At 42.0% G+C, this 24182-nt stretch overlaps 1 protein-coding gene across 1 annotated transcript in view; it reads right to left on the bottom strand.

Annotated features, from left to right (window-relative positions):
* Nucleotides 1–200: 200 nt before the first annotated feature.
* The window catches only part of LOC131696642 (probable DNA double-strand break repair Rad50 ATPase), a 25582-nt gene continuing 1600 nt past the window's right edge, over nucleotides 201–24182 (bottom strand). Inside the window, exons 2-4 of the mRNA XM_059004487.1 lie at nucleotides 17271–17536; nucleotides 6836–7228; nucleotides 201–3553 (exon numbers count right to left, since the gene is read on the bottom strand). Of these exons, the coding sequence (XP_058860470.1) occupies nucleotides 2068–3553; nucleotides 6836–7228; nucleotides 17271–17536 (2145 nt within the window). The 3' untranslated portion in view covers nucleotides 201–2067. The remainder of the gene's footprint in view (nucleotides 3554–6835; nucleotides 7229–17270; nucleotides 17537–24182) is intronic.

The following is a 24182-nucleotide window of genomic DNA, read 5'->3' on the forward strand; positions in this document are numbered from 1 at the left end:
CCCAGTGGAAGTGGGTTGTCGAGGATTTGTGGCACATTCTACAACCCGGTTTCTCAGAGACGTCGGATTCAGTGGCCAAGAGTTGCGTCGCACAGTGAAGAACTTATCTGAAGCAGCAGAGAGGAGCAGCAACTGGCTGTGGTTGAGACGGAAAGATTCTGGCTGGGGACAGGTAAGTAAGCTGGGCTGAGTTGAGTGGGGGACGGAGGGGGGTGATGCTGGGACGCCAGAATCACCGTCGAGCCCTCTTGAGGTGTCGTGGGCTAGTCGACGAAACACTGAGGATGGAAGGTGCCCACTTGAAAACCCCAGAGATGTACCCTACTTAGCTCAATCCAGACGGTTGTCATGCTGATGCGCTGGGGAGGCCGCACTTTGGTTGATCCCCGGAGCCAGCATCGCAGCCGTTGTGTGTGCTGATGCGCCAGGGAGGCAAAATAAGCTGATCCCTGGAGCCAGCATTACACTTCAGCCATTAACACCAGACAGAAGGATATCTACATCATCATATGGAAGGAAACGTAAATGGATGGAGACGCATATGGATCACATTAGTTTACTGTAAAGCTACGTCTTAGTTGGTGCTTATCTTGGCGAGAGCCGAGTTCAAATCAGCATGAAGTTTTAACATCTACTCTCGTGTAATGGAAATCATAAAGGATAATCTAAAGGATGGTGTGTTTTAATTAACAATGTTCAATCTCATTTTAGAGAATGTGTAGCTGGAATCCCACAGGGGTCTGTGATGGGACCTTTACTTTTTAGTTTATATATTAATGATCTTCCTGAGGTGTGCCCAGGTGCAGGTTTGCAGATGTAAACTGATGATACAGTTATATATGTATCAGCAAAAACCAGCTTCTAAACTATTATATGAAGAAAATATCAGATTGGCTTAATTGCTCGTGTTTGACACTAAACGTTAGTATTTGTTTCTCTATAAGACAACCTAGGATAAGTAACTTTAATGTTTAAATTGAAGGAGAAGTTATTGAGGAAGTCCCAGAAGTTAAATCCTTATGACTTATTATTGATTCACACTTGAAATTTGATTAGCAAATTTTCAACATATCAGATCTAATTTAACAACTAATGCTTCTAAAGTATTCATGCACTCATATATCTTATTGTATACTTCCTGGTCCCAAGCAGGTAAATCTGTAATTAATCCAATATGATGTCTTTATAATCAAGATCTAAAAGTTATGGATAAAAAACCTGGGAGATACCATCATTGTAATGTTTTGACTAAGTACCAACTGCTGAGTTTTGATCATTTTGTCAAATTTTCTTATGCTAGATTGGTATTTAAGACTTTGCATGTCTTGGGTGCTCCATCATTGCAAGAATTTGTGAAAAAGCTTTCTGAGGTTAACAGTAGAAAGGATGCTGTATGTAGGAACTGTAAAATAGAAAAGCATAGAACAACATTTTCCCAAACGGCTCTATGTGAGGCATCACATTTTGGAATTAATTTCCCACAGAAATTAAGGTTTTAAAAGATTTTAAAATATTCTGTATAAACTCAAGACCTGGCTGAAAAATAACCAATTATGCAGTCATTAGTTTATTTGGGATGTTTATCAATTTGAATTGTGAATTGGTTACTTAAGTTGTGGAAGTTGAATTATTATTTGATAACATGAATTGTTAATTGTTTTATATGAAGTATTTGAGATTAGTTGTGTATATTGGTGATATGTATTTATTATATGATTTTAGTTTGTATTGGATTAGTTGTTATTGATGGCTACTAATGGTCATCAATGTCTTCCTGGGGACTGTCAATGAAAATGATCCTTCTGGATAAATTGAAAATACAATGCATCTTGTGCCAGGTAACTGTCATGTCATTATTATATGTGTCCCTAATCAAAAAAATAAAAAAAACTACAATTATTAGATCATATTGATCCAGTTACTGCCATCACAAATAGCAACGAGAGACATATTTATGCACAAAAGCCACAGCATATGTTGTATGTCTGTGTTTCTGCGGCATTCCAAAGACAAGATCCCTGTTCTCGTTATTTGGTTTCTCCAGCAGGCTGGCATCCTTTTTTATTACTATTTATGTCCTTCAATCTCTCTTTGTAACTCCCTCAGTTTAATTTCGATCTCATTCAGGCCCTGCACTGTGTCATTCAGATTGTTCTCCATCTCCTTCAGTTCACTATTTGCCTCTATCAGTATCTGCGCTGTGGCTTTCAGATTTTTCTTTGTCTTCTCCAGTCTAGGCACTGTGGCAACCAGATTCTGCCGCAGTTTCTGCAGTGTGACATCCAGATTGCTCCCTGCCTCCACCAGTATCTCCTTTGTCAACTTCATTTTCTGCACATGTTTCATTGTTTTGTCAAGTTCTTTCTGTTTCGCCGTCACATTTTCCAGTTTCTTGTTTGCATTTTTCAGTAAGTCCTCAATCTCCTTCTTCATTTTCATCTCCATCTCCTTCAGTTCCCTCTCCATGCCGTCCAGTTTATTATTTATGTCCTTCAGTTCTTTACCTGTGACATTCATATAAGGCACGATGGCATTCAGAGTGCTCTCTGCCTCCTTCAGGCACCACTCTGTCTCCTTCACTTCATTAATTGTCTCCACCAGTATCTGCAGTGTGCCATTCAGTTTGTTCTTTGCCTTCTCCAGTCTTTTCACTTTGGCTTCCAGATTTTTCTCTGCCTCATTCAGTCTATCCAGATAGTTATCTGTTTCCTCAAGTTTCTGCAAAGTGACATCCAGATTGCTCCTTGAGTCCTCCAGTTTCCACACTCTGGCATTGAGATCCTTCACTGAAGGTTTTAGATTGTTTTCTGAAACCTGCAGATTCGGCACTGTGAGATTCAGATCCTGTTTTACCACCTTCATTCTGTCCTTTGTCTTGTGCAGATTATTCTTTGTCTCATCCAGTTTCTTCTTTGTATCCTTCACAGTGCTGAGTTTCTTCTTTGCATTGTTCAGTAAGTCCTCAATCTCCTTCTTCATTTTCATCTCCATCTCCTTCAGTTCCCTCTCCATGTCGTCCAGTTTATTATTTATGTCCTTCAGTTCTTTACCTGTGTCATTCAGATAACACACGATGGCATTCAGAGTGCTCTCTGCCTCCTTCAGGCACCACTCTGTCTCCTTCACTTCATTAATTGTCTCCACCAGTATCTGCAGTGTGCCATTCAGTTTGTTCTTTGCCTTCTCCAGTCTTTTCACTTTGGCTTCCAGATTTTTCTCTGCCTCATTCAGTCTATCCAGATAGTTATCTGTTTCCTCAAGTTTCTGCAAAGTGGCATCCAGAATGCTCATTGAATCCTTCAGTTTCTGCACTCTGGCATTCAGATCCTTCATTGAGGGTTTTGCCACCATTCTCTCCTTTGTCTGATACAGTTTCTTCTTTGTTTCGTCAATTTTCTTCTTTGTGTTGCCAAGTTTCTCCTTTGTTTCCTTGAGTTCCTTGAGTTTGACCACACTCTTCTTCAGTATGTTGTCAATCTCATTCTTCAGTTGGTCCTCTTTCTCCCCCAGTTCCTTCTCCATCTCCTTCAGTTTCTTCTCATCCTTCATCCAACTGTTGAGAGAGTCAAACACACACACACACACACACACACACACACACACACAAACACACATCAGTATTCATTATTAAAGACATTTTGCTCTTAATTAAAAAATAAAAACTACCCTGAGAAGTGAAATCTCCTTCTGCATGGTCCTGCTGGTAAACCTGCATTTGAGTCATAGGCACTGACTTCGTGGGGGCCCCTTCCAGAATTTAAAAAGGGGGGCTTAGCTCCCCCTAGGTTTTGGGATGTGCCATCAGTGCATGCTTATACTGAAAGGCACTCATTTTCTGTATTTGCTCTGCAGCAGTGAGTCCAATCATAAGTTAGCTGAGGCAGGACATAAGCAATTCTGTTTCAGTTGAAGGTCCTATGTACAGACGTGCTCAAATTTGTTGGTACCCTTAGAGCTCATTGAAATAATGCTTCATTCCTCCTGAAAAGTGATGAAATTAAAAGCTATTTTATCATGTATACTTGCATGTCTTTGGTATGTCATAGAATAAAGCAAAGAAGCTGTGAAAAGAGATGAATTATTGCTTATTCTACAAAGATATTCTAAAATGGCCTGGACACATTTGTTGGTACCCCTTAGAAAAGATAATAAATAATTGGATTATAGTGATATTTCAAACTAATTAGTTTCTTTAATTAGTATCACACATGTCTCCAATCTTGTAATCAGTCATTCAGCCTATTTAAATGGAGAAAAGTAGTCACTGTGCTGTTTGGTATCATTGTGTGCACCACACTGAACGTGGACCAGAGAAAGCAAAGGAGAGAGTTGAGAAAATAATAGACAAGCATGGTAAAGGTAAAGGCTACAAGACCATCTCCAAGCAGCTTGATGTTCCTGTGACAACAGTTGCAAATATTATTAAGAAGTTTAAGGTCCATGGAACTGTAGCCAACCTTCCTGGGCGCGGCCGCAGAAGAAAATCGACCCCAGATTGAACAGAAGGATAGTGCAAATGGTAGAAAAAGAACCAAGGATAACTGCCAAAGAGATACAAACTGAACTCCAAGGTGAAGGTACGTCAGTTTCTGATCCGTCGCTTTTTGAGCGAAAGTGGGCTCCATGGAAGAAGACCCAGGAGGACTCCACTTTTGACAGAAAAACATAAAAAAGCCAGACTGGAATTTGCTAAAATGCATATTGACAAGCCACAATCCTTCTGGGAGAATGTCCTTTGGACAGATGAGTCAAAACTGGAGCTTTTTGGCAAGTCACATCAGCTCTATGTTCACAGACGAAAAAATGAAGCTTTCAAAGAAAGGAACACCATACCTACAGTGAAACATGGAGGAGGCTCGGTTATGTTTTGGGGCTGCTTTGCTGCGCCTGGCACAGGGTGCCTTCAATCTGTGCAGGGCACAATGAAATCTCAAGACTATCAAGGCATTCTGGAGCGAAACGTACTGCCCAGTGTCAGAAAGCTCTGTCTCAGTCGCAGGTCATGGGTCCTCCAACAGGATAATGACCCAAAACACACAGCTAAAAGCACCCAAGAATGGATAAGAACAAAACATTGGACTATTCTGAAGTGGCCTTCTATGAGTCCTGATCTGAATCCTATCGAACATCTATGGAAAGAGCTGAAACTTGCAGTCTGGAGAAGGCACCCATCAAACCTGAGACAGCTGGAGCAGTTTGCTCAGGAAGAGTGGGCCAAACTACCTGTTAACAGGTGCAGAAGTCTCATTGAGAGCTACAAAAAATGTTTGATTGCAGTGATTGCCTCTAAAGGTTGTGCAACAAAATATTAGGTTAGCGGTCCCATCATTTTTGTCCATGCCATTTTCATTTGTTTTCTTATTTACAATATTATGTTGAATAAAAAATCAAAAGCAAAGTCTGATTTCTATTAAATATGGAATAAACAATGGTGGATGCCAATTACTTTTGTCAGTTTCAAGTTATTTCAGAGAAAATTGTGCATTCTTCGTTTTTTGTGGAGGGGTACCAACAAATTTGAGCACGTCTGTAAGTTTAACCAATAGCAAACTCAAGTTTGTGCTAGTATAAACTGATATAGAAGAGACAGGCTGGTAGACTGTGCATATAAACTGATATAGAAGAGACAGGCTGGTAGACAGTGCATATAAACTGATATAGAAGAAGAGACAGGCTGGTAGCTGTGCATATAAACTGATATAGAAGAAGAGACAGGCTGGTAGACAGTGCATATAAACTGATATAGAAGAGACAGGCTGCGGGACTGTGCATATAAACTGATATAGAAGAGACAGGCTGGTAGACAGTGCATATAAACTGATATAGAAGAGACAGGCTGCGGGACTGTGCATATAAACTGATATAGAAGAGACAGGCTGCGGGACTGTGCATATAAACTGATATAGAAGAGACAGGCTGGTAGCTGTGCATATAAACTGATATAGAAGAGACAGGCTGCGGGACTGTGCATATAAACTGATATAGAAGAGACAGGCTGCGGGGCTGTGCATATAAACTGATATAGAAGAGACAGGCTGCGGGACTGTGCATATAAACTGATATAGAAGAGACAGGCTGCTGGACTGTGCATATAAACTGATATAGAAGAGACAGGCTGGTAGACAGTGCATATAAACTGATATAGAAGAGACAGGCTGGTAGACAGGGCATATAAACTGATATAGAAGAGACAGGCTGGTAGACAGTGCATATAAACTGATATAGAAGAGACAGGCTGGTAGCTGTGCATATAAACTGATATAGAAGAGACAGGCTGCGGGACTGTGCATATAAACTGATATAGAAGAGACAGGCTGCGGGACTGTGCATATAAACTGATATAGAAGAGACAGGCTGGTAGCTGTGCATATAAACTGATATAGAAGAGACAGGCTGCGGGACTGTGCATATAAACTGATATAGAAGAGACAGGCTGCTGGACTGTGCATATAAACTGATATAGAAGAGACAGGCTGCGGGACTGTGCATATAAACTGATATAGAAGAGACAGGCTGGCAGACAGTGCATATAAACTGATATAGAAGAGACAGGCTGCGGGACTGTGCATATAAACTGATATAGAAGAGACAGGCTGGTAGCTGTGCATATAAACTGATATAGAAGAGACAGGCTGTGGGACTGTGCATATAAACTGATATAGAAGAGACAGGCTGGTAGACAGTGCATATAAACTGATATAGAAGAGACAGGCTGGTAGCTGTGCATATAAACTGATATAGAAGAGACAGGCTGGTAGACAGGGCATATAAACTGATATAGAAGAGACAGGCGGGTAGCTGTGCATATAAACTGATATAGAATAAACAAAGAGACCTGATGTTTTTCTTATTTAATGACTCAGTCAGTTTGTAATCCAGTTTCTTGTTGAGAAGCTTAGCTCCGCCCATGGTTAGGCCTGTGGCAGTTGCTTCGACCACGGATCCAGCTGCTTTTCCGGCTGAGGCTCCATATTGTTTTTCCACATAGTATTCGACTGCGCTTCCAGCTGCTCCTGCTGCTACACCTATGACAATCCCTGAGATTGCGCCTGCTATTAAGTTTGGGCCATTGATTACGATAGTGTTGACTGTGTTTGTAAATAGGTCTGGTATGATTTCGGTTAATTCTTCAATAACGACTCCGCATGCACCTTCAATTGCACCTGTCCCTGCACCCTCTTTTATTGATGCTCCTACATTTTCTTCTGTGTTTTCCTGGAGAGATTCCCTGTAGAGAAAAGAGTTATCAGATCAATCAAACACTTCCTTGGATGTAATATATATATATATATATATATATATGAATCAGTGCTTGGAAATTCTGGCCTGTGATTGATTCAGAGGTGAGCATATATATATATATATACAGTGCTTTGCGACCTTTTGCCACATTTCAGGCTTCAAACAGAAAGATATGAAACTGTAATTTTTTGTGAAGAATCAACAACAAGTGGGACACAATCATGAAGTGGAACGAAATTTATTGGATATTTCAAACTTTTTTAACAAATAAAAAACTGAAAAATTGGGCGTGCAAAATTATTCAGCCCCTTTACTTTCAGTGCAGCAAACTCTCTCCAGAAGTTCAGTGAGGATCTCTGAATGATCCAATGTTGACCTAAATGACTAATGATGATAAATAGAATCCACCTGTGTGTAATCAAGTCTCCGTATAAATGCACCTGCACTGTGATAGTCTCAGAGGTCCGTTTGAAGCGCAGAGAGCATCATGAAGAACAAGGAACACACCAGGCAGGTCCGAGATACTGTTGTGGACAAGCCACCTGGGAGACACACCAAACATGTGGAAGAAGGTGTTCTGGTCAGATGAAACCAAAATCAAACTTTTTGGCAACAATGCAAAACATTATGTTTGGCATAAAAGCAACACAGCTCATCACCCTGAACACACCATCCCCACTGTCAAACATGGTGGTGGCAGCATCATGGTTTGGGCCTGCTTTTCTTCAGCAGGGACAGGGAAGATGGTTAAAATTGATGGGAAGATGGATGGAGCCAAATACAGGACCATTCTGGAAGAAAACCTGATGGAGTCTGCAAAAGACCTGAGACTGGGACGGAGATTTGTCTTCCAACAAGACAATGATCCAAAACATAAAGCAAAATCTACAATGGAATGGTTCACAAATAAACATATCCAGGTGTTAGAATGGCCAAGTCAAAGTCCAGACCTGAATCCAATCGAGAATCTGTGGAAAGAACTGAAAACTGCTGTTCACAAATGCTCTCCATCCAACCTCACTGAGCTTGAGCTGTTTTGCAAGGAGGAATGGGCAAAAATTTCAGTCTCTCGATGTGCAAAACTGATAGAGACATACCCCAAGCGACTTACAGCTGTAATCGCAGCAAAAGGTGGCGCTACAAAGTATTAACTTAAGGGGGCTGAATAATTTTGCACGGCCAATTTTTCAGTTTTTTATTTGTTAAAAAAGTTTGAAATATCCAATAAATTTCGTTCCACTTCATGATTGTGTCCCACTTGTTGTTGATTCTTCACAAAAAATTACAGTTTCATATCTTTATGTTTGAAGCCTGAAATGTGGCAAAAGGTCGCAAAGTTCAAGGGGGCCGAATACTTTCGCAAGGCACTGTATATTACAGTGGCTGTCAAACGTATTCACCCCCCTTGGACTTTTCTACATTTTATTGTGTTACAACATGGAATCAAAATGGATTTAATTAGGAGTTTTTGCCACTGATCAACACAAAAAAGTCCATAATGTCAAAGTGAATAATAAAATCTACAAATTGTTCTAAATTAATTACAGATATAAAACAGAAAATAATTGATTGCATAAGTATTCACCCCCTTTGCTATGACACACCTGAATAAGCTCCAGTGCAACCAATTGTCTTTAGAAGTCACATAATTAGTTGAATGGAGTCCACCTGTGTGCAATTAAGGTTTCACATGATTTCAGGTTAAATACACCTGTCTCTGGGAGGTACCACAGTTGGTTGGTACATTTCCTAACAAAAACTACATCATGAAGACGAAGGAACATTCAAAGCAAATCCGGAATAAGGTTCTTCAAAAGCACCAATCAGGGGTAGGATATAGGAACATTTCCAAGGCATTGAATATCCCCCGGAGCACAGTAAAGTCCATTATTAAGAAATGGCCTTTATGGGAAAGTGGCAAAAAGAAAGCCATTGTCAAATCTCGGCTAGAGTTTGCCAGAAGGCATGTGGGAGACTCTGAGACCAAGTGGATGAAGATTCTATGGTCTGATGAGACAAAAATAGAGCTTTTTGGTCTCAACGCTAAGCGCTATGTTTGGCGCAAGCCTAACACCGCACATCATCCTGAGAACACCATCCCTACCGTGAAGCATGGTGGTGGCAGCATCATGCTATGGGGATGCTTCTTTGCATCAGGGCCTAGAAAGCTCGTGAAGATAGAGGGCAAAATGGATGCAGCAAAGTACAGAGAAATCCTGGAGGAAAACCTGCTGAAGTCTGCTAGAGACCTGGGACTTGGGAGAAGATTTATCTTCCAGCAGGACAATGACCCCAAACATACAGCCAAAACCACACTGGAGTGGCTTAAAAACAAAAAGGTCAATGTCCTGGAGTGGCCCAGTCAAAGCCCGGACCTCAATCCAATTGTGAATATGTGGAAAGAGTTGAAAATTGCTGTTCACCAAAGGTCCCCATCCAACTTGACGGAGCTTGAGCAATTGGGCAAAAATTGCAGTGTCCAGATGTGCAAAGCTGGTAGAGACTTATCCAAATAGACTCATGGCTGTAATTGCTGCCAAAGGTGCCTCTACCAAATATTGACTCAAGGGGGTGAATACTTATGCAATTATTTTATGTTTTGTATTTGTAATTAATTTGGAACAATTTGTAGATTTTATTTTTCACTTTGACATTATGGACTTTTTTGTGTTGATCAGTGGCAAAAACTCCTAATTAAATCCATTTTGATTCCATGTTGTAACACAATAAAATGTGGAAAAGTCCAAGGGGGGTGAATACTTTTGAGAGCCACTGTATATCTCCAATAGAAGTGTGGAGTAGTGGTTAGGGCTTTGGACTCTTGACCAGAGGGTTGTGGGTTCAATCCCAAGTGGGGACACTGCTTCTGTACCCTTGAGCAACGTACTTTACCTAGATTACTCCAGTAAAAACCCAACTGTATAAATGGGTAATTATGTGTAAAAAAATAATGTAATTGTTTGTTAAAAAAAAGTGATATCTTGTAACAGTTGTAAGTCTCCCTGGATAAGGGTCTCTGCTAAGAAATAAATAATAATAATGCATGTCATTTAGGCGGGACGTTGCCCAGCAGCACTGGGAAATGTATTTATTATTATTTTTGTAATAGGGTTTATTTGTTAATGGGAAAAGGGTAAAGTCAAAGTGAATTGATTAACCATTTCCACAGTTTTTCCGGTGTTTATTGGCTATCCACCGATTTCATTTTTGTTTTGTATCGGGTTTGATCGGTTAAAACTGAAAATCAGAAGCCCTAAATATATTTAATATACATTAGTAGCAACACCTGGTTAGAGCAACCGCCTCTTACGAGCAGCATTCCCCTGGAAACACCTTCCTTACATTACAAACACAGCTGTCACTTACGAGCAGCATTCCCCTGGGAACACCTTCCTTACATTACAAACACAGCTGTCACTTACGAGCAGCATTCCCCTGGAAACACCTTCCTTACATTACAAACACAGCTGTCACTTACGAGCAGCATTCCCCTGGAAACACCTTCCTTACATTACAAACACAGCTGTCACTTACGAGCAGCATTCCCCTGGGAACACCTTCCTTACATTACAAACACAGCTGTCACTTACGAGCAGCATTCCCCTGGGAACACCTTCCTTACATTACAAACACAGCTGTCACTTACGAGCAGCATTCCCCTGGGAACACCTTCCTTACATTACAAACACAGCTGTCACTTACGAGCAGCATTCCCCTGGGAACACCTTCCTTACATTACAAACACAGCTGTCACTTACGAGCAGCATTCCCCTGGGAACACCTTCCTTACATTACAAACACAGCTGTCACTTACGAGCAGCATTCCCCTGGAAACACCTTCCTTACATTACAAACACAGCTGTCACTTACGAGCAGCATTCCCCTGGGAACACCTTCCTTACCCAGGGCCGCCGAGAGCCGTCATGGGCCCCGGGGAAGGATTGGTATGTCCCGCTGCCCTTTATCAGAGAATTAAAAAAAAAAAAATAACAAATGTATTAACACCAGGAACTAGTTCACTGCGCTCAATTAAGCAGGTGATTTGATAAATTTAAGTAATTTAGAGGTTGTTTGGAACAAAAAAAATGACCAGTTTCCATAATTGAACGTTATTTGCTTAATTGATGAACAACTTCCATGTGTTCCCAGTCTTTAGAAACTGGTGATTTAGGGTGACCTACAGAACTTACTGGATAGGACCAGGACCAGGGTTGGAGACCCCTGAGCTACATGCTACCCAGGCAATATGCTTATAACAAAAACAAAGTGACTGATACAATACCTTCACAGCATACCCGATTTGCTCATTTTTGTACAAATGGATTATTTGGCCTGCAATAGGCTATACAGTCGGCTATATGCAGTATAGTTACTCCTCGTTATTATTACCTGTGAATTTCTTGCAATACCCCATGGCACCTAGTCTGAATACCAACTCCATTCTTAGTTGTACTCACAGTTTCATTCATGTAGGGGCTGCAGACTGATCTAATCAATTCAATGCATCGCAGGCACTGTCCTATCAGATAAATACCCCTATGAAAATGAAATATATTTTAAAATATTTTGGTTTTTTTTCCAGCCCACCGAGTATGCGGGCTGAAACAAGCCGGCGTAAGCATCTCAACAGCAGGGACAGCATAGCGGTGTCCCGATGGATGAGTCGCGCTTGTATTATTGTTTTATTTCTAAACTGCAAGGCAGTGAAATAAAACCACACATACACACACACAACAGCAAAACTGTGAGAGTAATACAGCAGACACCACGGCAATGCGGGTGAACTGGAATATTTAATAAAACCACACATACACACACACAACAGCAAAACTGTGAGAGTAATACAGCAGACACCACGGCAATGCGGGTGAACTGCAATATTTAATAAAACCACACATACACACACACAACAGCAAAACTGTGAGAGTAATACAGCAGACACCACGGCAATGCGGGTGAACTGCAATATTTAATAAAACCACACATACACACACACGACAGCAAAACTGTGAGAGTAATACAGCAGACACCACGGCAATGCGGGTGAACTGGAATATTTAATAAAACCACACATACACACACACAACAGCAAAACTGTGAGAGTAATACAGCAGACACCACGGCAATGCGGGTGAACTGCAATATTTAAGCGCACCGAGAGGGCGGTCTGAGGCAAACCATCAGAGTCAACTCCACAGTGGGGTGCGGCAGAGCCAGGGTCCGGTGGAGGATCATGCGTCTCTTTTTATTTTTATCTATTTATTAATTAATTAATTTATTTTTTAAACTGCAATAGCAGAGTTAAACACAAAACAGCGAGCTTAAAACAGACTGCAATCACAATGTAGGCTGTTAAACAGAAAAAAGAGAAAACACAGGTAGTAACTGGACAGGGGTGTCTAGCCTGGACTATGTGCAGTCACACGACCGGGGCAGCGCGCAGCCTACAGCGGAGTGGAGCACCGTCTACAGGTAGAGGGCAATGAGGCACCTCGTGCACCGAGCACCTGAGGGTGCTATGCGCACTGATGTACTAGACATCTGTCTACCGAGCACTGTGCGCACAGAGTACCGTAAGCACTACATGCACCGTGTGCATTGCAGCACCGTGCACTCTTGCACTAGCTCTGTAGCAGTGGGCATCACCATGCTCACCGTGTACCGTGCAGCACCATGAGCTCTTGCACTAGCTCTGCACTAGCTCTAACAAATACGATTCTGCCTGCTACATGTGCCAACAAATACGACTCTGCCTGCTACATGTGCCAACAAATACGACTCTGCATACCACACGTGCCATAGGTGCGCCATCCCCTTACTATGTCATCAAAGCGAGCAGACACTTTGCGCATGCGGTTCTGCTTTACCCAATCAGAATCCTGGCCAGCGCAAGAGCCACTGTGCTGAAAGAATGAGTAACGAGATGCTTCTGGGAAATGTAATGTAGTAAAAAGTACAATATTTTCTAAACAAACGTACTTGAGAAAAAGTATCCGAAGAATAAAGTACTTAAGTAATTAGTTTCCAGCCTTGCTGAGTGGGCTCCACAAATGGTGCCTGTAATTGAGTACCGAACTACATCACAGGATTGACCGTCCTATCCTTCTTTATATAGTCCTAGACTAGACTGAAGCGCACCTGTTACAATATCTTCTGTACAATGATAATTCTGCTGCAATTCAGGAGTTAAATAAGTCAGCTCTCTAGCACAAGTAGAGAACGAGAGTAGAGACAGGAGGTAAAGAGAATATACCACCGTGGACTTACGGGACACGTATTTTCACGTTCCCATTAGTCCAGAGTTCAGTAAGTATTTTTCCTTTCAAGGAAGCGTTTACGAATTTGCTGTGCTGCCATTCGACCTCTCCGTAGTTCCTCGTACGTTTTCAAAGTGCATGGACGCTATCCTGGCTCCCCTGCGGCTCCAGGGGATCAGAGTATTAAAATCTCGTCGACTGGTTGATCTGTTCCCAGTCGCGGGAGGGAGCAGTGGCCCACACAGTGGTTGTGACTAAGAATCGGGCGAGGCTGGGCCTCACCATCAACGAGGCAAAGAGTCGGCTTACACCAGTGCAGTGCAACAGGGATCGCAGGTCACCCTCCTATTGTGCCAGAAACTATTAGGTCTGATGGCCGCAGCCACATCAGCCATTCAGCTGGGTCTGCTTCACATGCGCCCACTACAAGTGTGGCTCAATGCGACAGACACCGTCGGCTGACTGTGTGTCACGCATGCTCGGCAGCCCTACTCTGGTGGAAGACGACCTCTCACCTGCACGAAGGTGTGTGAATAGGAGTAGTGTTAAACCACCAAGTTGTGACGACAGACACCTCCAACTTGGGTTGGGGAGTGGTCTGGGAAGGCAGAGTACATGGATCCTGGCCGGACCGCTGGACATCCCTGCACATAAACATGCTGGAGTTGCAAGCGGTATCCCTTGCTCTCCACCACTTTCTCCCAGTGCTGAGCGGTACACATGTGTTGATCCGGACAGACAACACAACAGTGGTGGCGTATGTTAACTACCAGGGTTGCCTACGGTCCCCGGGGTTGCATCGCATGGCCATCAGGCTATTGACATGGGCTCAGAGGAACTTGCTGTCCCTACGGGCGACACACATTCCAGGAGTGGTTAACTGGGCAGCGGACCTCCTCTCAAGGAGCAGTCCGCATCCGTCAGAGTGGCGACTCCACCCTCAGATAGTGGAGTGCATTTGGGAATGGTTCGGGAAGGCGCAGGTCGATCTCTTCGCCTCGGCAGAGACGACACATTGCCCCCTATGGTACTCCCTCCCTAGGTGGTCCACTCGGCGTAGACGCCCTAGCGCACGAATGGCCAAAAGCGTTTTTGTACGCTTTCCCGCCAATACCGCTGCTCCTGGCTTTTCTCGAAAAAGTCTGGTTAGAGAAAGTGTCAGTTCTCCTAGTGGCCCAGGAGAGTCTGTTTTTTTGACCCTGTGCCAGCTATTGCACAGCCAGCCCTGGGAGATTCCACTTTGCATGGATCTCCTCAGTCAGGCGAAAGACTCTCTTTGGCACCCGGAACCGGGCAGGTTCCGGCTATGGATCTGGCCCCTGAAAGGGACTGCTGGTTAGCCCTAGGGCAATTAGATGCGGTTGTGGGTACATTGCAGAGCGCTAGGGCAGACTCTACTAGGTCCTTGTACACCTATAAGTGGAGATATTTCCAAGCTTGGTTTCTGGCTAGAAGCCATGACCCCATATCTTGCCCTATGCCAGTCATCTTACAGTTTCTGCAAGAACTGCTTGATGCTGGTAGGTCACCTTCCACCTTGAATGTGTATTTAGAGGCTATCATTGCTTGCCATGCCCCCGTGGATTCAATGTCTCTGGGCACGCATTTTTTGACTACTTGTTTTCTTAAAGGTGCTCGGTGATTACACCCTCCTAGGAAGACTGTTCTCCCCGAATGGAGCCTCAATGTTGTACTGGAGGCTCTCACGAAGGCCCCGTTTGAGACCATACACCCCATAGAGTTGAAGTACCTGTCTATGAAGACAGCCTTCCTCTTGGCTATCACCTCCGCTAAGCGGGTCAGTGAGCTGCAGCCGCTGTCTGTGCACAGCTCCTGCATGCGTATTTGGGAGGATGGAAGCAAGGTGTCTCTGTGCACCAACCCTGCTTTCCTCCCCAAGGTGATCACAGCCTTCCACATTAATCAGTCTGTGGAATCGGAGTCCTTCCATCCACCTCCATTTCCAATGAGAGATTGAATTTCCTCTGCCCAGTGCGGGCTTTGAGATGCTACGTGCATAGGACAAGAGCTCTGCGTCAATCTGACCAGCTCTTCGTCTGTCATGGGACACAGACCCTAGGACAGCCCCTCTCTAAGCAGCGTCGTCACACTGGATTGTGGATACAGTCTCGACTGCGTATAATAGTGCTGGCTTGCCCCCACCTGGTAGGGTAGCCACACACTCCACTAGAGGGTTGGCTACATCTTGTGCCCTCTTCAGAGGTGCCTCGATGTCTGATATTTGTACTGCTGCTAGCTGGGCTACGCCGCTTACCTTCTCCAGGTTTTACCGTATTAATGTTGTAGACCCTGCCTTGCCTTCTGTAGGCACAAGGGTCCTTGATGGTGTAAGTTCACACCGCTAACCTCTGGGTTAGACAGTGCTTGTGCTTCCCTCATATGCTGCCGTTCCTTCTCCCTCGTGACGGCTCTGGTATACATTATCCCATACGTAATGTCTTTGGTGGTCATGTTCGAATTCAAAGGGAACGTTAGGTTACTTACTGTAACCCTGGTTCCCTGAAAGAGAAGATGACCACAAACCACAAGGTTGCATCGGTCGCCCTCACAGGTTCAATGGAAAAAGGGGCCTATCGGCAGCTCTAGTACAGAGAGCTCAGCGATACCTACCCAACGGGCAGGCATATCCCATACATAATGTCGTTGGTGGTCGTGTTCTATTTCAGGGAACCAGGGTTACGCCAAGTAACCTAACGTTCTGCCTCTTTTTGTCATATACATGGGTCAATTTCCCAGACAGAGTAAAAATAAATAAAGCAGTCTATGCCTTTGTCTTATCTTAATGGATAATCTACTCTCGAGGGCAGCAGCCAGCGCAACAATAGTCTATTAAAAAATATACTGTAATTATAATAACAAATTTACTGAACTTATAGAGCGCCTTTCATGAAATCACAGAGCGATTTACAAAATAAGAAAACAAGCAATGAAAACAGCACTACAATAAAAAAACAGAAATAAACAGATGAGACATAAAACGATGACAACACATAAAACAGTTTAAAACAGTTCCCTTAGTGCGAGGGGTAGCTGTTCTTGCACGTCAGATACTTTTTAAATGTAATTTTGATGCTGTTAGTTTAGACACCACCGCACCCAGCATTCAGACGGCAAGTTGTCGACAGCATTTTGGCTGAGGTCCACCCGGGTTGGGAGGGTTCAAATCGGCTGGGTAATCCTTGTCTCACCGCACACCAGCGACTCCTGTGTGGCAGGGCGCCTATGAGCTGCCTGTGTTGTAACCAGAACTGTGTTTCCTCCGACGCGACAGGTCTGGTTGGCTTCACTGTCGACTTGCAGAGTGAAAGAAAGTGGGCGGCCTGACAGTACACATTTCAGAGGACACATGCGCTTGTCTTTGCCTCTCCTGAGTTACGGCGGGGGTCACAACGGTGAGTCAGGGTCTTAAAAATTCTAAATTGGGGAGAAAGTGGGGTAAAATAATTGTTGATTCCAAATTAAAAACGAAATAAAAAAATAGTCCTTCACGGACGAAAGTCGTTGGGGCTTAATAGCACCTGTGACCTGTCCATTATTAATAGCACCTGTCGTCCAGTAAGTGGCTGTGGACGAAATCTGTTTATGTACTCCAGTTTTCTACAAACGCCAGCCATTTATGAATAGACCCCACTGTCTCATAACTTATGAGGTGATCAGGAGGGACATGTAGAAACGTAACGAAAATTGAAATCTACTCATTCTCTACTGGAAATCTAAGCTCTCTGGTATTTGTTAAATAAAAAAACAAACCTCTGTTTTTTCAACCCCTCTGCCTGGTCTTTCTTCACCTTTTTACTCTTCATCTCTTTCCTGTGTTTCTCCCTCATCTTTTTATTCTGTTCCTTTACTTCCTTCTCCAGTTCCTCCTCCATCTCCATCCCCAGTTCATTCTCCATATTCTCCAGTTCCTGCTCTATCTTCTTCAGTTTCTCTTCCATCTTCTTCTTCAGTTCATCCATCAGCTTGTTCATCACTTCTTCTCCTATCTTCCTTATTTTATCCTCCTGGCTGTCCATCTGTTTTGGAGAAGAAACACACCCTTAGAAATAATCATCAGTCAAGACACTATGCTGTTAATGAAAAACAAAAAAAACCTACATCCTGATTTTGTCAGACCGCCAAGGTGAACCCATATGCAAGTTTCCCATGGCAGTACCCTTGTAAATCATGGTGAACAACAAGCTGAAATTATAGTGTAGCTATTAAATTAAGGTAAAATATGGTAAATCATGTTAAGTAAGAAAATATCTCCAAACGAACTCTTACTTGTGTGTGTGAAAACGTGCACTTTTGCGGCGCACATTGGCTGCATTGAGGGTTGCTTAGACGATGTGCTTGTACCGCAGGTAATTTGTATTAATAAGTTTATGAACTTCAAAAGTTACTTTCATTAAAACATTTTATAGATGTGTGAAGATTACATTGATTGTTTTGTGAGCAAAATAAAATTGTGTTTGTTTTGTTTACAGATTACCAGAGTTGTACTCATTCATACATGGGGTTTCCACGCGGGTCAATTTACACGTGAAGTGGCGATGCGCGTGCACGTTTGGGAGAATTACTCGTGTAAATCAGGTTTGTGTCCGAAAAAAACGGCCAAAGAGAGAGATAGGGTAAATCTCATTTACTCGTGTAAATGATGAAACAAACAGGAAAATCCACACCCAGTTTCGCATGGAAACCCGCATTTCACGTGTAAATGTTAATGAGCGTGTTTATCCTTAACTATAAATATTGCAAGGGATCAGGTCAGTTGTTACTGTGGATTCCAAGACGGCAGAAAGTAGTGGCTGATGGGTGATTTTATGGTTAGCAGTGGAGTAGTTCACCTTAATGATAATCTTTTTTTCTTATTGTTTTTTGCTGTGTCTTGTCTGTCATGTTGTATATCTCTTGTGGGTTTACAGTTCTGTATAAAACCACTTACCATGAACTGCGTTATGCATTTGTTAAAGTATTAAAGCAGCTGTTTGAGAATACCCATGCTGTAAAAACTACGCTAAAGTTAAACACGAAGAGCAAGTGAGCTGCTTAACTGAATTATTCCCGTCCTTTTTTTGATCCCAGCAATGCCCAAAGACAACGCAAAGACAGTCTGCCCTCCACGTTATTAAATATAGTTTGTGAACTGGATGTCATGAGCCAGCTCGATCGCCCAAAACAGCGCAACAACATCCAAGTTGTTGATGCCCTCTCAGAACTGACCAAATAAAGTTGCAAGTGAAGGTATTGATTGCGTTTGCATCATTAATATTTAACACAGCAGTAAATCCAACACAACTTAAAATAAAGGAGAGCATCTCTGACAGCACGATCCTCCTCAGATCACTGCTGTCCAATTGAAACTGGAGTCCATCTGTGTGCAATAAAAGTGGTTCACATGATTTCAGATTAAATACACCTGTCTCTGTAAGGTCCCACAGTTGGGTAGTGCACTCAAAGCAAACATACTGCAAAAAGGCATGTGGGAGACTCCGAAAAGATATGGCAAAAGATTCTGTGGTCCGATGAAACAAAAATTGAACTATTTGGCCTAAATGCAAAACGTTATGTCTAGCGCAAACCCAACACAGCATATCACCCAGGTAGCACCATCCCTACTGTGAAGCATGGTGGTGGCAGCATCATGCTATGGGGATGCTTTTCATCGGCAGGGACTGGGAAGCTTGTCAGGGTAGAGGGCAAAATGGATGGAGCAAAATACAGACAAATCCTTGAGGAAAACCTGCTTCAGTCTGCAAAAGACCTAAGACTGGGATGGAAATTCACCTTTCAGCAGGACAATTACCCCAAGCACACAGCCAAAGTGACACTGGAGTGGCTTAAAAACAAGAAAGTGAATGTCCTAGAGTGGCCCAGTCAAAGCCCGGACTTGAATCCGATTGAGAATCTGTGGCAAGACTTGAAGATTGCTGTCCACCAACAATCCCCATCCAATTTGACAGAGCTTGAACAATTTTGCTAAGAAGAATGGGCGAATATTGCATGATCCAGATGTGCGAACCTGGTAGAGACTTGCCCCAAAAGACTCACATCTGTAATTGCTGCCAATGGTGGTTCTACCAAGTATTGACTCAGGGGGTGAATACTAATCTAACCAAGACATTTCAGTTTTTTTTATTTTTCATTAACTGTTTCACAATAGAAATTCTCTTGCCTCTTCAAAGTGTTGAGTAGGTTTGTAAATCAAAGGAAAAAAAATCCCAATTAAATGCATGAAGATTTCAGGTTGTAACACAACAAACTGACCAATATATATATAAGGTCAGTTTCATTTTGGTCAGTTTCATTTGTACCTCCAAGTTTATTTTTAATTAATGAGTCGTAAGATAAATTAGTTGAACAATATTCACTACTAATGACATTTGAAAAACAATTTGGGCAAGAGCAGTAAAACACATTATTAACTAACCAGGCGCAAGGTATTTTGCTTATTACAGCAGCTTAGATTTACTAATTTACATATCAACCTCCACCTTTCCCATTCATTTGCATGACGCCGAGTGAAAAGCCCGGTTTACTCGAGTAAAATAAACTGAGCGAATGGAAACCCAAAAAAGCATTTTACACAACACATTTTCTCACGTAAATGTCACGAAAACTTGCATGGATAGTACACTAAACCAGACTATTTTGGCACAAGTATAAATGCAATATATTACTTATTTTGTATGGGTTATGAGGCTTGTATTTAATATTCAGTGCTTTTACGTTTTAATACTATATTTATTTATTTATTTATTTCTAATTTATATAGCGCCTTTGACCAAGGCGCTTTACAATTATTAAACTAAACGGTACAATCAAGAGAAATGGCTGAAGGAAGAAGGTACGTTTATTGAGCAAAGGTGAGGAAGTAGAGAGTGGTGCTACAGTGAGAACAGAGGCTAGGGCAGGGTTGGGCAAGCAAGCAGGGTCCTGACCGGGGGGTTAGGGGCTAGGGCACGCAGTGGGATGGACTAGGGTGAAAAAATGTGTTTTAAGGGAGGAGCGAAAACTATGTAGTGTAGGGGACTGTTTTATATGGAGTGGGAGTTTATTCCAATGAAGGGGAGCCAGGAGGGAGAAGGAACAGAAACAGGATCGGGCACAGGGCGAGGGTGGGACCGAGAGGGACAACAGAGTTTGAGAGCGTAAGGGACGGGGGGGAGCATAGTAAGTGATAAGTGCAGCCAGGTAGGGTGGGGCGAGACCATGGAGGGGATTTATAGACTAGAATAAGGAATTTAAATAAGCAGCGATAGTAAACAGGGAGCCAGTGTAGCTGAAGGAGGGGAGGTATGAGAGGAGCGGAGGAGGTTCAATATGATACGGGCAGAGGCGTTTTGAATTTGCTGTAGTGGTGTGAAGGCGTAGGAGGGAAGGCCAAGGAGGAGGGAGTTGCAGTATTACGGCAGGTGAAGAAGAGAGCATGAACCAGGAGTTTAGCGGCAGAGAAAGAGATGGAGGGGCGTATTTTGTGGATGTTAAATAGGTGGAATTGGCAGGTGCGTGTAGTGGCCGAGATATGATCAGCAAGGGAAAGGATAGCGTCAAAGATGATGCCGAGGTTGCGAGCAGAATTAACCGGAATGAGGGATATGTATTGTAATAGGCGTACGTGAACTAGACGCTCAAGGAGTTTTGAAAAATATGGAAGGAGAGAGATTGGGCAGTAGTTGGCAGGGCAGGAAAGGTATATGGTATAATAATAATAATAATAATAATAATAATAATAATAATAATAATAATAATAATAATAATAATAATAATAATAATAATAATAAACTTTATTTTGTATAGCACCCTTAAAAGCAATCATCTCAGAGCGCGGTAAGCTGCTGTGTATGTCCATATTAATTAGTCTTGGTAAAACTTGATATATCTACCACAGTAACTGGTATAAACTGGTATAGCAAGCACATGTTAAACTAATGGTATTGATGCCATGGTAACAGAACATGGTAAACGGGGTATTTATAACATACTAATCCTATGGTATAACTCCTATGGTATACAGGGGTGGCCAATTCATATCGCCTAACGCCCGGGACAATAAGATTTGTATTGTAGGATGGACAACAAGTTTTGCTGTTATACTTTGCCTGTCGGACAAGTAGTTTTTATTTATGTATTTATTTATTTTTCCTGTGCTCGTTCTGTTGCTAGAAAGGCACTCTGGGTGTATTCTTCTAGCATTTTGTCCCTTGGATAACAAGATTTTTTTTTTTAGAAATTGGCCACCCCTGGTGGCTACTCTGTTTTATTTATTTATTATTATTATTTTTTTGTTACCATAGTAAACTTGCATAAGGGAAGAACTTCAGAGATCCAGAGATATTTTCAAGAGTTTAAGTAGAAAAGGAGATGCTTGAACAAGAAATAACAAAGCATAATTGAATAGTTCTAGTCCTTGGTTTAAATAATTTATATAACCATAGATTTATAATATTTGTATATCCAATACTGCTCCCTTTTGTCACTTTCATCAGCCATATATAATGTATTGATAAGCCATATTTATAATGTATTGGTAAAAGCCACAGAGCCCTCTAGTGATCTAACAGTCTAGATCAGGGGTTTTCAAACTGGGACGCCCTCAGAGGGTCTTATCTACAGGAACAACTACCCTTCCTGCTTTCTGGTAATTATGTAGGCTATCATATCCTGTTGTTACAACAAGCGCCAGTGCTTATTCCACTGGTGAGTTTAATATTTTTCATATCGTTGTAAAAAAAAACTAGGATCAGTGTTATTGCCAAAAGAAATGGGGGGGGGGGACCTAAAGAGATATGCAAGATTGAGGTTATAGCTAAGTTGTTAAACTTATTACTCTAACTTCATTGAAACTAATAAAAATAATCCTAGATTTCTTTTTGCTACAATTGATACATTAATTAATCCTTCTCCAAATAGTTCCACCCTTGATACTGGTTTCATTCCTAGCTCTATGACTTCTTAAATCACTACACATTATAAATCAGATTCTACAAACATAGTCTATTCAGGAGGCTTGTTGTACAGTATTACATATTAGTGCCTCTAAGGCTACTATGGAGGTCTTTCCTTTGATTACCCTTCAAGGGCTGACAGCTCTGATTCAGCACATGAGAACTACAGCATGCTCTCTACACCCCATTCCTACAAAACTATTAAAAAATGCTCTTGGAGTTATTATTACCCACATTTTAAAAATTATAAGCAGTTATCTTTATTCTGGTATTGTTCCCTCAGCACGTAAGGTAGCTATATTAAAGCCAATGCTCAAGAAACACAACTTGGATCAGCTTGGATCCAGTCTTCCATTCTTAGACAAGGTTTTATTCTTAGACAAGGGTTGTTGCATTTTGAGTACAAAGCTTTTTGACTCTAAATGGTGTATCTGAGAAATTTCATTCCGGATTTCGTGCTGCATATAGTACAGAGACAGCCCTTGTCAGAGTTTTGAATGATCTGCTGATAAGCTCTGACTGGCTTTCCATCAGTTCTAATTCTTCTTGATCTAAGTGCTGCTTTTGACACCGTAGACCACTCCATCTTATTAAATCGGCTCAAATACTTAGCGGGACTTTCTGGCCTTATCCTGGTTTCAATCTTACCTATCTGATAGGTATCAATTTGACTCTATTGGGGAGGAAAAACCAGCATTGACCAAAGTTGATTGCATTGTTCCAGAAGGTTCAATTCTGGGTCCATTGCTATTTTCATTATATATGTTACCACTGGGTGATATCGTCAGGAAACATGGTGTGAACCTCCACTGCTATGCGGATGACACCCAGCTGTATTTGTCTTTAAAACCTGCTGATACTTCTGTCAGGTGGTATTTGCTGCTTGCCTTGCTGATATCAAGTGCTGGATGTCTCAAAACTTCCTAATGTTGAATTCAGATAAAACAGAAGTTATGTTTGTAGGCTCCTACATATTTAGTTGGCTATAAATCCTACATATTTATAGCCAATTAAAATATGTAGGATTTATTTGACCCTCACAGTCTTTTATCAAATCCTAAAACTAAAATAAAAAATGTTGGGTTATTTTTGCTCCTGATTTATCTTTTGAGTCTCATATTAGGGACGTTTCTAAAGTATCCTTCTATCACTTGAGAAACAGCCAAACTGAGACCTGTTATTTGATCTGATGCTGAGAGACTAACACACGCCTTTGTTTCTTCCAGAATTGATTACTGTAATGCACTCCTCTCTGGCATCCCAAAACGTGAGGTGTCCCGCCTACAGCTTGTTCAGAATACCTCTGCTAGAATTTTGACTAAAACCAAAAAAAATGAGCATATCACCCCCGTTTTAGCCTCCTTGCACTAGCTCCCTGTTCAATATAGAATTGATTTTAAAATCTTATTTTTGACCTATAAAGCCTTGAATGGAGCAGCACCTAGCTATCAGCAGGAGCTGCTGACCGCGTATCTCCCAAATCACACTCTTAGATCACAGGAAGCGGGGCTGCTCGTTGTCCCCAGGGTCAATAAAATCAATACAGGAGGTAGGGCTTTTTCTTTTAGAGCCCCTAAACTATGGATTGCTCTACCTCCATGTGTTAGGGAAGCTGGGTATTTTTAAATCTAAACTTAAACATTTTTATAAAATGGCATCTTTATCTTAGTGGTTTTAATGCAACATAATTGCTAGCTTTTAATGATTTTTTGTTATTATAGCTACTTGTATA

This window comes from Acipenser ruthenus, chromosome 30, assembly GCF_902713425.1.
Source record: "Acipenser ruthenus chromosome 30, fAciRut3.2 maternal haplotype, whole genome shotgun sequence".
NCBI classification, from domain to species: Eukaryota; Metazoa; Chordata; class Actinopteri; order Acipenseriformes; family Acipenseridae; genus Acipenser; species Acipenser ruthenus.